This window comes from Crinia signifera, chromosome 7 (assembly GCF_055691185.1).
Source record: "Crinia signifera chromosome 7, ASM5569118v1, whole genome shotgun sequence".
NCBI classification, from domain to species: domain Eukaryota; kingdom Metazoa; phylum Chordata; class Amphibia; order Anura; family Myobatrachidae; genus Crinia; species Crinia signifera.
The window spans coordinates 161635723-161652951 of record NC_139223.1 but is presented as its reverse complement, the minus strand read 5'-3'; the positions used below and the strand labels follow the sequence as shown (position 1 = coordinate 161652951).

Below are 17229 nucleotides of genomic sequence, written 5' to 3'. Positions count from 1 at the left end.
ATATATATATATATATATATATATATATATATATATATATATATATTATTATCATGCCTATGTACTCAGTCCTCTGTACGGTATAATCATGCCTATGTACTCAGTCCTCTTTACGGTAAAACCATGCCTATGTACTCAGTACTCTGTACGGTATAACCATGCCTATGTACTCAGTCCTCTGTACGGTATAACCATGCCTATGTACTCAGTCCTCTGTACGGTATAACCATGCCTATGTACTCAGTCCTCTGTACGGTATAATCATGCCTATGTAGTCAGTCCTCTGTACGGTATACTCATGCCTATGTACTCAGTCCTCTGTACAGTATAATCATGCCTATGTAATCAGTACATAGGCATGATTATACCTTACAGAGGACTGAGTACATAGGCATGATTATACTGTACAGAGGACTGAGTACATAGGCATGGTTATACTGTACAGAGGACTGATTACATAGGCATGATTATACCGTACAGAGGACTGAGTACATAGGCATGATTATACCGTACAGAGGACTGAGTACATAGGCATGATTATACCGTACAGAGGACTGAGTACATAGGCATGATTATACCGTACAGAGGACTGAGTACATAGGCATGATTATACCGTACAGAGGACTGAGTACATAGGCATGATTATACCGTACAGAGGACTGACTACATAGGCATGATTATACCGTACGGAGGACTGAGTACATAGGCATGATTATACCTTACAGAGGACTGAGTACATAGGCATGATTATACTGTACAGAGGACTGAGTACATAGGCATGGTTATACTGTACAGAGGACTGATTACATAGGCATGATTATACTGTACAGAGGACTGAGTACATAGGCATGATTATACCGTACAGAGGACTGAGTACATAGGCATGATTATACCGTACAGAGGACTGAGTACATAGGCATGATTATACCGTACAGAGGACTGAGTACATAGGCATGATTATACTGTACAGAGGACTCAGTCCTCTGTACGGTATAATCATGCCTATGTACTCAGTCCTCTGTACGGTATAATTATGCCTATGTACTCAGTCCTCTGTACGGTATAATCATGCCTATGTACTCAGTCCTCTGTACGGTATAATCATGCCTATGTACTCAGTCCTCTGTACGGTATAATCATGCCTATGTACTCAGTCCTCTGTACGGTATAATCATGCCTATGTAATCAGTCCTCTGTACAGTATAACCATGCCTATGTACTCAGTCCTCTGTACAGTATAATCATGCCTATGTACTCAGTCCTCCGTAAGGTATAATCATGCCTATGTACTCAGTCCTCCGTACGGTATAATCATGCCTAAGTAGTCAGTCCTCCGTACGGTATAATCATGCCTATGTACTCAGTCCTCCATATGGTATAATCATGCCTATGTACTCAGTCCTCCGTACGGTATAATCATGCCTATGTACTCAGTCCCTGTACGGTATAATCATTTCTATGTACTCAGTCCCTGTACGGTATAATCATGCCTATGTACTCAGTCCTCTGTACGGTATAATCATGCCTATGTACTCAGTCCTCTGTACGGTATAAGCATGCCTATGTACTCAGTCCTCTGTACGGTATAACCATGCCTATGTACTCAGTCCTCTGTACGGTATAATCATGTCTATGTACTCAGCCCTCTGTACAGTATAATCATGCCTATGTACTCAGCCCTCTGTACAGTATAATCATGCCTATGTACTCAGTCCTCTGTACGGTATAATCATGCCTATGTACTCAGTCCTCTGTACGGTATAACCATGCCTATGTACTCAGTCCTCTGTACGGTATAACCATGCCTATGTACTCAGTCCTCTGTACGGTATAATCATGCCTATGTACTCAGTCCTCTTTACGGTATAATCATGCCTATGTACTCAGTCCTCTTTACGGTATAATCATGCCTATGTACTCAGTCCTCTTTACGTTATAATCATGTTTTTGTACTCAGTCCCTGTACGGTATAATCATGTCTATGTACTCAGTCCTCTGTACGGTATAACCATGCCTATGTACTCAGTCCTCTGTACGGTATAATCATGCCTATTTACTCAGTCCTCTTTAAGGTATAATCAGGCCTATGTACTCAGTCCTCTGTGCGGTATAATCATGCCTATGTACTCAGTCCTCTGTACGGTATAATCATGTCTATGTAGTCAGTCCTCTGTACGGTATAATCATGCCTATGTACTCAGTCCTCTGTACGGTATAATCATGCCTATGTACTCAGTCCTCTGTACGGTATAATCATGCCTATGTACTTAGTCCTCTGTACAGTATAACCATCCCTATGTACTCAGTCCCCTGTACAGTATACTCATGCCTATGTACTTAGTCCCCAGTACAGTACAATCATGCATATATACTCAGTCCTCTGTACAGTATAATCATGCCTATGTACTTAGTCCCCTGTACAGTACAATCATGCCTATGTACTCAGTCCTTTGTACAGTATAATCATGCCTATGTACTCAGTCATCTGTACAGTATAATCATGTCTATGTACTCAGTCCTCTGAACAGTACAATCATGCCTATGTACAATATAATCATGTCTATGTGCTCAGTCCTCTGAACAGCGCAATCATGCCTATGTACGCAGTCATCTGTACAGTATAATCATGCCTATGTAATCGGCCCTCTGTACAGTATAGTCATGCCTATGAACTCAGTCCCCTGTACAGTATAACCATGCCTATGTACTCAGTCCTCTGTACAGTATAATCATGCCTATGTACTCAGTCCCCTGTACAGTATAACCATGCCTATGTACTCAGTACAGTATAATCATGCCTATGTACTCAGTCCCCTCTTCGGTATAATTATGGGTACTTGTTTCCTAGCACGGCGCCCACTACTCTATCAGCGTCGAGGGCTGTTCTGCATAGGGAAATTGCGTCGCATCGCATGCCGTGTACAATGCTGTACGATGTGTACATCATGCCCATGTACTCAGTCCTCTGAACAGTACAATCATGCCTATATACTCAATCCCCTGTACGGTATAATCACGCCTATGTACTTTGTACAGTATAATCATGCCTATGTAATCAGTCCTCTGTACGGTATAACCATGCCTATGTACTCAGTCCTCTGTACGGTATAATCATGCCTATGTACTCAGTCCTCTTTACGGTATAATCATGCCTATGTACTCAGTCCTCTTTACGGTATAATCATGCCTATGTACTCAGTCCTCTTTACGTTATAATCATGTTTATGTACTCAGTCCCTGTACGGTATAATCATGTCTATGTACTCAGTCCTCTGTACGGTATAACCATGCCTATGTACTCAGTCCTCTGTACGGTATAATCATGCCTATTTACTCAGTCCTCTTTAAGGTATAATCAGGCCTATGTACTCAGTCCTCTGTGCGGTATAATCATGCCTATGTACTCAGTCCTCTGTACGGTATAATCATGTCTATGTAGTCAGTCCTCTGTACGGTATAATCATGCCTATGTACTCAGTCCTCTGTACGGTATAATCATGCCTATGTACTCAGTCCTCTGTACGGTATAATCATGCCTATGTACTTAGTCCTCTGTACAGTATAACCATCCCTATGTACTCAGTCCCCTGTACAGTATACTCATGCCTATGTACTTAGTCCCCAGTACAGTACAATCATGCATATATACTCAGTCCTCTGTACAGTATAATCATGCCTATGTACTTAGTCCCCTGTACAGTACAATCATGCCTATGTACTCAGTCCTTTGTACAGTATAATCATGCCTATGTACTCAGTCATCTGTACAGTATAATCATGTCTATGTACTCAGTCCTCTGAACAGTACAATCATGCCTATGTACAATATAATCATGTCTATGTGCTCAGTCCTCTGAACAGCGCAATCATGCCTATGTACGCAGTCATCTGTACAGTATAATCATGCCTATGTAATCGGCCCTCTGTACAGTATAGTCATGCCTATGAACTCAGTCCCCTGTACAGTATAACCATGCCTATGTACTCAGTCCTCTGTACAGTATAATCATGCCTATGTACTCAGTCCCCTGTACAGTATAACCATGCCTATGTACTCAGTACAGTATAATCATGCCTATGTACTCAGTCCCCTCTTCGGTATAATTATGGGTACTTGTTTCCTAGCACGGCGCCCACTACTCTATCAGCGTCGAGGGCTGTTCTGCATAGGGAAATTGCGTCGCATCGCATGCCGTGTACAATGCTGTACGATGTGTACATCATGCCCATGTACTCAGTCCTCTGAACAGTACAATCATGCCTATATACTCAATCCCCTGTACGGTATAATCACGCCTATGTACTTTGTACAGTATAATCATGCCTATGTAATCAGTCCTCTGTACAGTATACCCATGCCTATGTACTCAGTCCTCTGTACAGTATAATCATGTCTATGTACTCAGTCCTCTGTACAGTATAATCATGTCTATGTACTCAGTCCTCTGTACAGTATAATCATGCCTATGTACTCAGTCCTCTGACCAGTACTATCATGTCTATGTACTCAGTCCACTGTACAGTATAATCATGCCTATGTACTCAGTCCTCTGTACAGTATAATCATGCCTATGTACTCAGTCCTCTGTACAGTATAATCATGCCTATGTACTCAGTCCTCTGTACAGTATAATCATGCCTATGTACTCAGTCCTCTGTACAGTATAATCATGTCTATGTACTCAGTCCTCTGTACAGTATAATCATGCCTATGTACTCAGACCTCTGAACAGTATAATCATGCCTATGTACTCAGTCCTCTGTACAGTATAATCATGCCTATGTACTCAGTCCTCTATACAGTCTAATCATGCCTATATACTCAGTCCTCTGTACAGTATAATCATGCCTATGTACTCAGTCTTCTGTACAGTATAATCAGTACTTGTTTCCTAGCACGGCCACCCCGATTTACATCGGGGTGGTAGTGTCGGAAAAATTGCGTTGATCGCATAGCATGCGATTTGGTCGCATGCGATGCGATTGACGCGACCGACCCGATTTTTTGATTGAATCAAATGTAAATCGGGTCCCTGGGACCTGATTTTACATTGGATTCAATGTAAAATATTCCCTAGACCCCCAAATTTTAGTACGTAAACCCCACCCCACGATAGACGCCAACCCGAAGCGTGGCAAGCGCAGCGAGCCCGCGAGGGGCGGCGGTGCGCGTACTCCGACCTTTTCATTTCCCTACTATCCACGTCGGCGTGGAGTTGAGAATATATAGTGCAGCGAGCCACCGAGCCCGAAGCGTGGCGAGCGCAGCGTGCCCCGCGAGGGGACGCGTACAACTTCACAGGTATACGCGTCCGCTCGCCACGCTTTGGGCTCGGTGGCTCGCTGCGCTCGCCACACTATATATTCTCCACGCCGACGTGGATAGTAGGGGAATGAAAAGGTCGGAGGACGCGCACCGCCGCCCCTCGCGGGCTCGCTGCGCTCGCCACGCTTCGGGTTGGCCTCTATCGTGAGGGGGGACGACGGGGCCATATATAATGTGAAATGGGTCATATTGGCCCATTTCACATTTTTCACATTTTTTTCAATGTGAGATGGACTTAATCAAGTCCATCTCATCTTGTGCCATTATAATGGCACAAGACCGACGCGATGCTCACGATTTCAATGTTAAAAAATATTTTAACATTGAAGCCTATGGCAAAATCGGGGGCATCGCGTCGGTCGCGTCGAGACCAATGTTAATGGTCCCGACCGACGCGATGCCCCCAATTTTGTACCTTTGCCGGCAAAATGGACCTGATTTCAAAGGAAATCGGGTCCATCATGGGGATCGTGTACCTTAACTTAAAGGTACACGATCCCCACGATTGTGGCCGTGCTAGGAAACAAGTACCGTATAATCATGCCTATGTACTCAGCCCTCTGTACAGTATAATCATGTCTATGTACTCAGCCCTCTGTACAGTATAATCATGTGTATGTACTCAGTCCTCTGTACAATACAATCATGTCTATGTACTCAGTCCTCTGTACAATACAATCATGTCTATGTACTCAGTGTCAGGTTACCTGTCAGTATGGTCTATATAGGTTACCGGTCAGGATGGTTTATACACGTTACATGGTCAACTGTCAGAAGGGTATATACAGTACTAGTGTAGTAAGTTTGCGGTATGAAATCCCGACAGGGTCAAAATTCTGAATGGGTCATAATACCGACAAGGACAAAATCCCGACAAGGAAAAAATCCCGACATTTAAAATACCGACAAGGACAAAATTCCGATATTTAAAATCCTGACATGGTCAAAATACCGACATATAGAATGTGCAGGTAAAACTGTCAACATGACTTTGGGTCGACAGGTCGCGAGGTCGACATGGGTTTTTTCACTGTTTTTTTACCCGAATGTCGACACAGTCCACATGGACACAGTTGGAGGTGAACCGCAGCCCCTCGCATTGCTCGCTTCGCTCGCAATGCTTCGGGCACACTATTTTATTCTCCCACCACGCCCTAGTGGATGGTAGGACATGAAATACCGTCTGTCGGCACATGTCGAGTCAAAAAACAGTGAAAAAACCCATGTCGACCTGTCGACCCGTCGACCCAAAGTCATGTTGACAGTTTCACCTGTACATTTTATATGTCGGGATTTTAAAGGTTGGGATTTTGTCCTTGTCGTTATTATGACCCATTTGGGATATTGACCCTGTCGGGATTTTGACCATCGGCATTTTGACTGCATCCCGCTGTAGCTACAGTATATAATGCATGTTGGCCTGCCTGTTGGGATCCCAGCATGAGATGTTACCTACCGTTACTCTCCCCAGAGCAGCCATATTGAGCTTGTGTGTGACGGCCTCCTTCATGCGCTCCAGGTCTCTGTCAGGAATGAGGTTTCCCAGAGCAAAGAGTAAACGTCTGTATAGAAGGAAATAACAAGCATTAGTAACGATCCTGTCCTACCTGTCACCTGTCCTACCTGTGTCACCTGTCCTACCTGTCCTACCTGTGTCACCTGTCCTACCTGTGTCACCTGTCCTACCTGTGTCATCTGTCCTACCTGTGTCACCTGTCCTACCTGTGTCACCTGTCCTACCTGTCCTACCTGTCCTACCTGTGTCACCTGTCCTACCTGTGGCCTGCCAGCAGCAGCCCCTGCCGGGTAAGGGAGGGAGGGGGGAGCCTCCGGGTCCCGGTGGGACCCCCTGTCTCCCACCGCAAAGGACAAGAGCTGTCCTTTGCCATAATTATAGCATATGTTAGAGCATATGTGATAATTATGTTTGCGGTAACCGGCGGATGGTAGAGCATCCCCCCCATTATTACCCAATTCCTCCCCACTTAGGTTATAACTGGCACACTGGTTATGTCTCCCAAGGTGCATGACCTTGCATTTATCCACATTGAACCTCATCTTCCACTTTTTTACCCACTCATCTAGATTGTCAAGATCATTTCTGCTCAGTTTAGTGTCATCTGCAAAGATGGATACATTGCTGAGTAACCCCATCCCGATACCTTTAATAAAAATGTTAAATAAAATGGGCCCAAGAACCGAACCCTGGGGCACTCCACTTAGTACTGGTATCATAGTTGATACGGCACTGTTCACGACCACTCTTTGTTCTCTATTACACAGCCAGTTCCCTACCCATCTACAGATATTTGCCCCTAATCCCATGTCCTCCATTTTATTTATCAACCTCTTGTGTGGTACTATGTCGAAGGCTTTAGCAAAATCTAGGAAAATCACATCTACAGCGTTTCCATTATCAAGGTTTTTGCTAACCTCTTCATAGAAACCAAGTAAATTAGTTTGGCATGAACGATTTTTCACGAACCCGTGCTGGTTATAACTGAGTAAACTATGAAGGTCTAAATATTCCTGGATACCATCTCTTAAAAATCCTTCAAATTGATGTTAAACTAACAGGTCTGTAATTAGCGGGATCCTCCCTTTTTCCTTTTTTGAATAATGGCACTACCTCTGCTATTCTCCAATCTTTTGGTACCTTGCCTGATGATAGTGAATTATCAAAGATGTAATGAAGAGGGGAAGCTAATTCCTCCCTTAATTCCATTAGTACCCTAGGATGAATCCCATCTGGCCCAGGTGATTTATTTGTTTTGATTTTGCTGAGCCTCAATATTATTTCCTCAGTCGTGAAATCAATATTGAGATCCGGCTCAATATTATGCGTTCCACTGTCTGCTCTCCCTTAGTAAACACTGATGAGAAGAACTCATTTAACAGTTCTGCTTTTCCCTTGTCCTCCGTAAAACTTTTACCATTGATATCTGTTGTCCTTAATTATTCGCTTACTATTTATGTATTTCAAAACAAAATAAAACTGTTTAAATAGCGCTAATGGTGTCCCCAAAATAACTCCATGTGAAATGTCACAATGTAATCAAAGGTAATGTCACCGATGATGGTCCCGTATAGGGTAGGATTTCCGATGTTTTATCCTCCACTGACCACGTCCTCACAATGGTGGTGGATATATGAAATGACACAAATTTACAAAATAGTGTGTAACTTTAAAAACATGTGTATTTAATATAGTTGTGCACTTACAATTTGAATAATGAATGAAGCATTAAAACAATCGCTCAAGGTAAATTGCAGTCTCAAGAAGGCAACTGCCTTTTAAATCACCGGCTCAAATGGAACTTCACCTGCAGGATCCACGGCTCTGGCTCTTTCAGTATCCGGAACTGGAGGGACATTGTACCTTGGACTCTATCTTGAGACTGCAGTTTGCCTTGAGCGATTGTTTTAATGCTTCATTCATCATTCAAATTGTAAGTGCACAACTATATTAAATTCACATGTTTTTAAAGTCAATAAAATCAAACACGTTTTTAAACTGTAAAATGCACTTTCAATATAGTGACTTTGTAAAAAAGCATGAACAATATGGTCCCAGGCAAAACAGCATGCAAGTGATGATATGAGCGTCCTCCTTCAGTCTGGGTCCCTTGTTCCGGAAACAAGGGGGGCTCAGTCCAGGGTTCACCGCCTCACAGCTGTCCCAACGGGTCCACACGTCAAGCTTGGTGGTGACACGCTTAAACACGTTTTCGGAATTTCTCCTTCATCAGAAGCATGGGGAACATGTCCACAATGGGGAATATATATACCCCTATCAATTGCAATCAACCACATTGATTTGCCGCTAATCGGCATCCAGTGTCCGGCCTCCTTGCTAAACTGACGCGGCGCTGCGTTCCACAGACCGTAACTGCGTCACCGATTGTCTTCCAAATCCCGGAAGTCGTCATTCATAGTTGGTTAACGCGGATATGCGTTCCATAGCGCTGCCGCCTGCGTTCCACTTGTGTAACCAACAACAATACGGGCATGGGAGATCGGACGCTGTGTACAATGGGTTCCTTCACTATAAAAATGCTATTAGCAATAAGAAAAACATAAGTTACAATGGGATAAATATAAACATATTAGCCCATCACCAAAATGAGTAATAATAAAAGGTAACCCAAAGCCAATGAATAACAAAGTGTGGAAAAGGCCAAAAAGAGGGGAACATACGTATAATTAGCTCAGAAAGGGTTTTTACTCAAATTCTGCATTGAGGCCCTTAGGGACCAATGACCCTAAACGATGTATCCAACACATCTCAGTCATAGAGAGCCTCCTGGCCACATCTTTATGCACAACACGGAAATGTTCAGATACCGTGTGTGTCTGGAGTTTTTTACGTATATTATAAATATGTTCCGCAGTGCGGGCTTTCATTTGTCTGCAAGGAATTGTTTCATTGTGAAATTGGTCCCATTAACAGTGAAATGACCCAACTTCCTCTCTTTGGATTTCACCGTTCTGCAAGCAAGACAAGAACCGCAGCGGTGAAAACCAATAATTCTAATAGTTTGACGTGGGTTGCTATCTGTTGAACTATGGACTAAATGGTCCTTTAGAGATGGGGCTTTTTTATATATGAACTGTGGTTTGGATGGTAGTTGGGATCCAATAATAGGATAATTTTGGAGCAGATGCCAATTATTTCGAAATACTCTATCCACATCTTTATGTACAGAGCTATATCTGCTTACAAAAGCCCATTTAAATCTCTAATTTGTGGCATCAGATTTAGATTTTACTTTTAATAATGCGGGACGTTCAATTTGATCAATTCATTCTCTAGCATTGTAAATGAGATCTTTCGAATAGCCTTTTGCACTCAATCGTTTGAATACTTCCTCCAATTGTTGATTGCAGATGGCATTGTCTGTGCAATTACGCTTGATGCGAGTAAACTGCCCAAATGGAATTGCCTCCAACCAATTTCTGTGATGTTGGCTAGTGGTAAAAATAAAACTGTTGGAGTCAGTCTCCTTTCTAAAAGTTTTTGTTTTTAAAACATTGTTTTCTATATAAAGATTTAAGTCTAAGAAGGATACCTCCTCTTGACTACAATTAAAAGTCAATTTTATATTGTTGGCATTTCTATTCAAAGAAGAACAAAAAAGATCCAAATAATTTTTGTCTCCAGACCAAATAAAGCAAATATCATCAATGAAACGGCTCCAGGACACCAGGTTCACCCCAACACGCCACCCTGCCACACTACTTGATCTTCCCAGTGGGCCATGAATAGGTTAGCGTTGCTGGGGGGCAAACCTGGTGCCCATAGCCATTCCAGTGCACTGTAAATAAAAAGAGCCCTCATGTTAAAAATAATTGTTCGTCAAAATAAAAGTGATACTTGCTATCAGGAAAGTTTTCAGTGTCAGACTTAAATCTTTATATAGAAAACGATGTTTTAAAAACAAAATCTTTTAGAAAGGAGACTGACTCCAACAGTTTTATTTTTACCACTAGCCAACATCACAGAAATTGGTTGGATGCAATTCCATTTGGGCAGTTTACTCGCATCAAGCGTAATTGCACAGACAATGCCATCTGCAATCAACAATTGGAGGAAGTATCCAAACGATTGAGCGCAAAAGGCTATTCGAAAGATCTCATTGACAATGCTAGAGAAGGAATTGATCAAATTGAACGTCCCGCATTATTAAAAGTAAAATCTAAATCTGATGCCACAAATGAGAGATTTAAATGGGCTTTTGTAAGCAGATATAGCTCTGTACATAAAGATGTGGAAAGAGTATTTCGAAATAATTGGCATCTGCTCCAAAATGATCCTATTATTGGATCCCAACTACCACCCAAACCACAGTATATAAAAAAGCCCCATCTCTAAAGGACCATTTAGTCCATAGTTCAACAGATAGCAACCCACGTCAAACTATTAGAACTATTGGTTTTCACCACTGCGGTTCTTGTCTTGCTTGCAGAACGGTGAAATCCAAAGAGAGGAAGTTGGGTCATTTCACTGTTAATGGGACCAATTTCACAATTAAACAAATCCTTACTTGTCATTCTAGGAATGTAATTTATTTGCTGCAATGCAGTTGTGGCCTATCATACTGTATGTAGAAAAAACCTGCAGACAAATGAAAGCTCGCATTGCGGAAGATGTTTATAATATACGTAAAAAACTCCAGACACACACGGTATCTGAACATTTCCGTGTTGTGCATAACTCAAATGAATGTCAAATTGTGAGTTTCTGTGCGATTGACCAAATTCTTCCTAAGAGCCGCACTAAAGATGAGGCCAGGAGGCTCTCTATGACTGAGATGTGTTGGATACATCGTTTAGGGTCATTGGTCCCTAAGGGCCTCAACGCAGAATTTGAGTTAAAACCCTTTCTGAGCTAATTACAGAAGGAGCTGGACTTATTGTTGCTGGCGATCCGCCAGCAACACGGCGCTCCATCTGACTGAGACGAGCATGCGTCCCCCACGCACGCGCGTCTCAGTATCCGGGCGGCGGGGCGGCGAGCCGGACGCAATACTGTCTGCCTCCCGCTCGAGGGGGCTGGGGGGGACTCGAGGACACTGCGGGGGGGGGGTGCGGTCGCCCGGTGTGGGCACCGGGCGACCGAGGGCAGCAGCATCGGAAGGGGACACGCGTGTCCCCTTCCAGCATACAGATGGCGCGGGGCAGGGGATGGTGGCCATCGCCATCCCCTGCAAAGATGAATCCCGCTACATCTGATACGTATGTGTCCCACTTTTTGGCCTTTTCCACACTTTGTTATTCATTGGCTTTGGTTACCTTTTACTATTCCTCATTTTGGTGATGGGCTAATATGTTTATATTTATCCCATTGTAACTTATGATTTTCTTATTGCTAATAGCATTTTTATAGTGAAGGAACCCATTGTACACAGCGTCCGATCTCCCATGCCCGTATTGTTGTTGGTTACACAAGTGGAACGCAGGCGGCAGCGCTATGGAACGCATATCCGCGTTAACCAACTATGAATGACGGCTTCCGGGATTAAGAAGACAATCGGTGATGCAGTTCCGGTCTGTGGAACGCAGCGCCGCGTAGTTTAGCACGGAGGCCGGACACTGGATGCCGATTAGCGGCAAATCAATGTGGTTGATTGCAATTGATAGGTGTATATATATTCCCCATTGTGGACATGTTCCCCATGCTTCTGATGAAGGAGAAATTCCGAAAACGCATTTAAGCGTGTCACCACCAAGCTTGACGTGTGGACCCGTTGGGACAGCTGTGAGGCGGTGAACCCTGGAACAAGGGACCCAGACTGAAGGAGGACGCTCATATCATCACTTGCATGCTGTTTTGCCTGGGACCATATTGTTCATGCTTTTTTACAAAGTCACTATATTGAAAGTGCATTTTACAGTTGAAAAACTTGTTTGATTTTATTGACCTGCACTATGCTGCTTTCTATTCTGTCTCCCCTGTATGTTTAATAGGGGAGCATTGGAAACAACCATTGGATAACTTGGATTTACATTACATCTGTCAACCCTGTTAAGCTGTATCTGGTTTTGTATATTTGCTCTATGCAAGGTTTAAAAACATCTTGTCACATAGGGCCTTATTCTGGTCTGTGTGGTCGGATGCGTATATGCGGACAGGACCGAGCATCCTGAGCCCCGCCTTCCGTACGAACAGCTCACTGCGTCCGAATGCGGTAAGCCACTGACCGCACGGAACACGAGTGGATTTCTCGTGTGTACACCTCCTCCATCTCTGGGAACCTCCCCCATCATTCGATGGTCGCAGACCATCAAATGCAGGACCGAGTGGTCAGGCAGCACCGAGTGCTCCAGACCACTCGGGATTTCTCCGTGCAAAAGCAGGGATCTGGGCGGGCACCTGACATCCGGCTATGTCAAATGTCCGCCTCCCACACGTGCATCACGGCCGTATTACCATACTTACGCCCAGCGTTTTCATGGGAACGCCCTTGAAATTCTGGTCGTACACATATGGTAATGAGTCAAAACAGCCCTTCACGCCCCTCTCCTCCCCCTGTTCGGAGTGTAGAAAATTCATGCGGTATTTGGACGTGCCTGCCGTTCGCACATGCGCAGATATGCCTCTGCACATGCGCAAACACCAAACATCGGCGGACAGAACCGCACCAAACAGAATAAGGCACATAGTTACCACTGAGCGCTATTACTTCCTATCCACTCTTTTTCTATTTGATTTGGTTTAAAAAAGAAGAGACTTTTGTTTATGTTCGGCGATCTATAGCATACCCCTATTAAAATTTTATTAGGTTTTTTGTTATTGTCGGTTATCTCTGCCCACACGGTCTCTGTGTTCTATCTATCTATCAATCTATCTTCCTCTGTACCTGTGCTCATTTCTTTCTCACTCGATGTATTTTTTACATATAGGCACACACCCCCTCCCCTTCTATTTTCCCTGTCTTTTCTGTAGAGTGTATATCCCTCCATTCTTAATGCCCAGTTGTGCGACTCGTTACACCATGTTTCTGTAATACCAATAATGTCATAATCGTCCCTAGTGACCACAGTTCCTAATTCCCCGATTTTACCTGCTAAGCTTCTTGCATTAGCCAGTAAGCATTTTAGTTTATGTTTATTTTTAGTTGCATCCCCATCATTGGCCCTTATTCTGATTGAGTTGGACGGCTCTGTGTGCGATTGGACGGCCGATGTTTGGTGTTTGCGCATGTGCAGGGGCGTATCTGCGCATGTGCGTATGCCTCACACGTCCAAACACGGCGTGAGGTCCGTGCAGAAAATTATCATACAGAACCATCCGAGAAGGGGGTGGAGAGGGGCGTGAAGGGATGTTTGGGCTCATTACCATATGTGTACGCCCCGCGTTCCCATGAAAACGCTGGGCGTACGTATGGTAATGCGGCCGTGACGCACGTGTGGGCGCCGGACAGCTGACATAGCCGGATGTCAGCTGCCTGCCCACATCCCTGCTTTAATGGAACTCGGTCCATCACTCGATGGTCGGCGACCATCGGAGGATGGGGGAGGTTCCCACAGATGGGGGAGTTGTTCACATGAAACATCCACTCACGGTCCATACGCTCGGCGTCTTACCGCATTCGGACGGTGCGATAGGCGGGGCTAAGAACACTCAGTTCCCATCTGAAATACGCATCCGTCTGAATCAACTAGAATAAGGGCCATTGTGTTTAATTTCTCCCCTAGACTTATTTGTATTCCTTACGAACTTCCTCATACCCACTTCCCCCTCAATAGACTCTCTACAGCCCTCACCACCATGTCCACTGCCCGACCTATTTACAGTTTTGAAACCTCTTCCTATGTTGTTCACTCCTTCCCATACTCTAAGATCATCTGTCCCTAAGAGCTGTAATGAGGTAACATAACTGTTGTTACAGTTACATAACATTCCTGGAGCACCCTGGGAATTTCCCACGATATTACCCTTATTAGTACCCCGGACATTGCCTGTAACTCTGTCCTCCCCCCTCCTCCTCCCCAATCTTAACCCCAATCCTACTATTCTCGCTACAGGTCCCATAGTATCTAGGTACCCCCATCGCCTAGTTTAAAATCTCCAACACTCTAACCATCCTTCCCCCCAGCACCGCAGCCCCCTCCTCATTCAGGTGCAATCCATCGCGGCAAAAAAGATGGCGCCTGACCGAGAAGTCCGCCCAGTGTTCCATGAACACAATCCCTCTTTCCTACACCAGTCCTTTAGCCACACATTTACCTCCCTGATCTCCCTCTGCCTCCCTGAGCTAGCGCGTGGCACTGGTAATAATTCTGAGAATATTACCCTAGATGTCCTCGCCTTTAATTTTGTATCTAATTCCCTATACTCTTTCTTGAGGACATCCCACCTACCACTAACTTTGTCGTTGGTACCGATGTGTACCAAGACCGCCGGGTTGCTCCCAGCCCCTCCCAACAATCTGTCTACTCGGTCCGCGATGTGCTGTACCCTAGCACCCAGGAGACAACAGACTGTATGGCGATCGCGGTCCCGATAGCAGATTGCCCTGTCTGTTCTCCTCATGATAGAGTCCCCTACCACCACTATCTGACACGAAATTGATTAAGGAAATTAACTCAGGAGAGTATGTGGAAACACTACAAAGTGACTTAAATAAACTGGAAAGGTGGGTGGAAAGGTGGAAAATGCAGTTTAATGTTGAAAAATGTAAAGTACTTCATTATGGGAACAAAAATGAACAAGTTACTTATAGGCTAAATGGAGTTATTATAGGGAATGCTGCTGTAGAGAAGGACTTGGGGTTAATCATAGATGAAAAATTGGGTAATAGTGCACACTGCTCAAGTGCAGCAGCAAAAGCAAACCGGACACTGGCATGCATTAAAAGGGGAATGGATTTAATTGGTGCCAATGTGATAGTGCCTCTTTACAAGGCATTGGTGAGACTACACTTGGAATACTGTGTTCAGTTGTGGGCACCTTAAAAAGGACATAAATTAATTGGAACATGTACAGAGAAGGGCGACTAAGCTAGTAAAAGGTCTCGAATCACTAGAATACAAAGATAGGTTATACCAGGCTGAATATGTTATCACTGGAGAAACGGAGGTGAGAGGAGATATGATTAGTATGTTCATATACAGGATTGGGAATCATATGGAACTGGGAGATGATTGGTCAGTAACAGGCCTATACTTAGGACACGGGGCATGTACGGAGGCTGAGATGTGATATGATTGGTATGTTCATATACAGGATTGGGAATCATATGGAACTGGGAGATGATTGGTCACTAACAGGCCTATACTTAGGACACGCGGCATGTACTGAGGCTCCAGTAAAAGAAATTCCTTACTGAATTAAGAAGAGGATTCGTCACCATTAGAGCAGTAACATTCTGGAACTCACTGCCGGTGGGGTGGTTACAGCGACTACTGTTAATGAATTTACATCAAAACTGGATGCAGCCACTAAGGGAATCCTATAGATATGACTTACTCACATGGGCAGATTGGCCCTGACGGGAAACCGGGTAATTTCCCGGTGGGCCGGACCAAAACACATTAAAACAGGACGCTCTCCCCCTTGGCTAGGCTGCGGACCGCGCAACCGCGATGTCTGCAGTTAGTGGCCGCAGCCACAGCTCTTTGCCCAGAACAAATATGGCCGCAGCAGCAAAGCGCGGCTATGACAGGGGTCACAATGGCTGCAGGAGGGCTGCCGCGCATGCCCGGCCAGCTCAGATCCTCCCGCGGTTGTTTGAATCAGTGTGATCTGATCCCTTTCCCCAGCATGGGCGGCGGGCATATCGGCAGATTCAGGCAGCCGCAGGTGTTGTAACAGACAGTGGCTCAGGCAGAGAGGATGCAGCGCAGGGACTCGGGCAGAGAGGATGCAGCGCAGGGACTCGGGCAGAGAGGATGCAGCGCAGGGACTCGGGCAGAGAGGATGCAGCGCAGGGACTCGGGCAGAGAGGATGCAGCGCAGGGACTCGGGCAGAGAGGATGCAGCGCAGGGACTCGGGCAGAGAGGATGCAGCGCAGGGACTCGGGCAGAGAGGATGCAGCGCAGGGACTCGGGCAGAGAGGATGCAGCGCAGGGACTCGGGCAGAGAGGATGCAGCGCAGGGACTCGGGCAGAGAGGATGCAGCGCAGGGACTCGGGCAGAGAGGATGCAGCGCAGGGACTCGGGCAGAGAGGATGCAGCGCAGGGACTCGGGCAGAGAGGATGCAGCGCAGGGACTCGGGCAGAGAGGATGCAGCGCAGGGACTCGGGCAGAGAGGATGCAGCGCAGGGACTCGGGCAGAGAGGATGCAGCGCAGGGACTCGGGCAGAGAGGATGCAGCGCAGGGACTCGGGCAGAGAGGATGCAGCGCAGGGACTCGGGCAGAGAGGATGCAGCGCAGGGACTCGGGCAGAGAGGATGCA

The 17229-nt window shown here is 45.1% G+C and overlaps 1 protein-coding gene across 1 annotated transcript in view; it reads right to left on the bottom strand.

Moving 5' to 3' along the window:
* The window catches only part of LOC146020745 (caspase-8-like), a 53667-nt gene that overhangs the window by 22934 nt on the left and 13504 nt on the right, over positions 1-17229 (bottom strand). The window contains exon 2 of the mRNA XM_083154156.1: positions 6783-6888. Within this exon, the coding sequence (XP_083010282.1) occupies positions 6783-6888 (106 nt within the window). The remainder of the gene's footprint in view (positions 1-6782; positions 6889-17229) is intronic.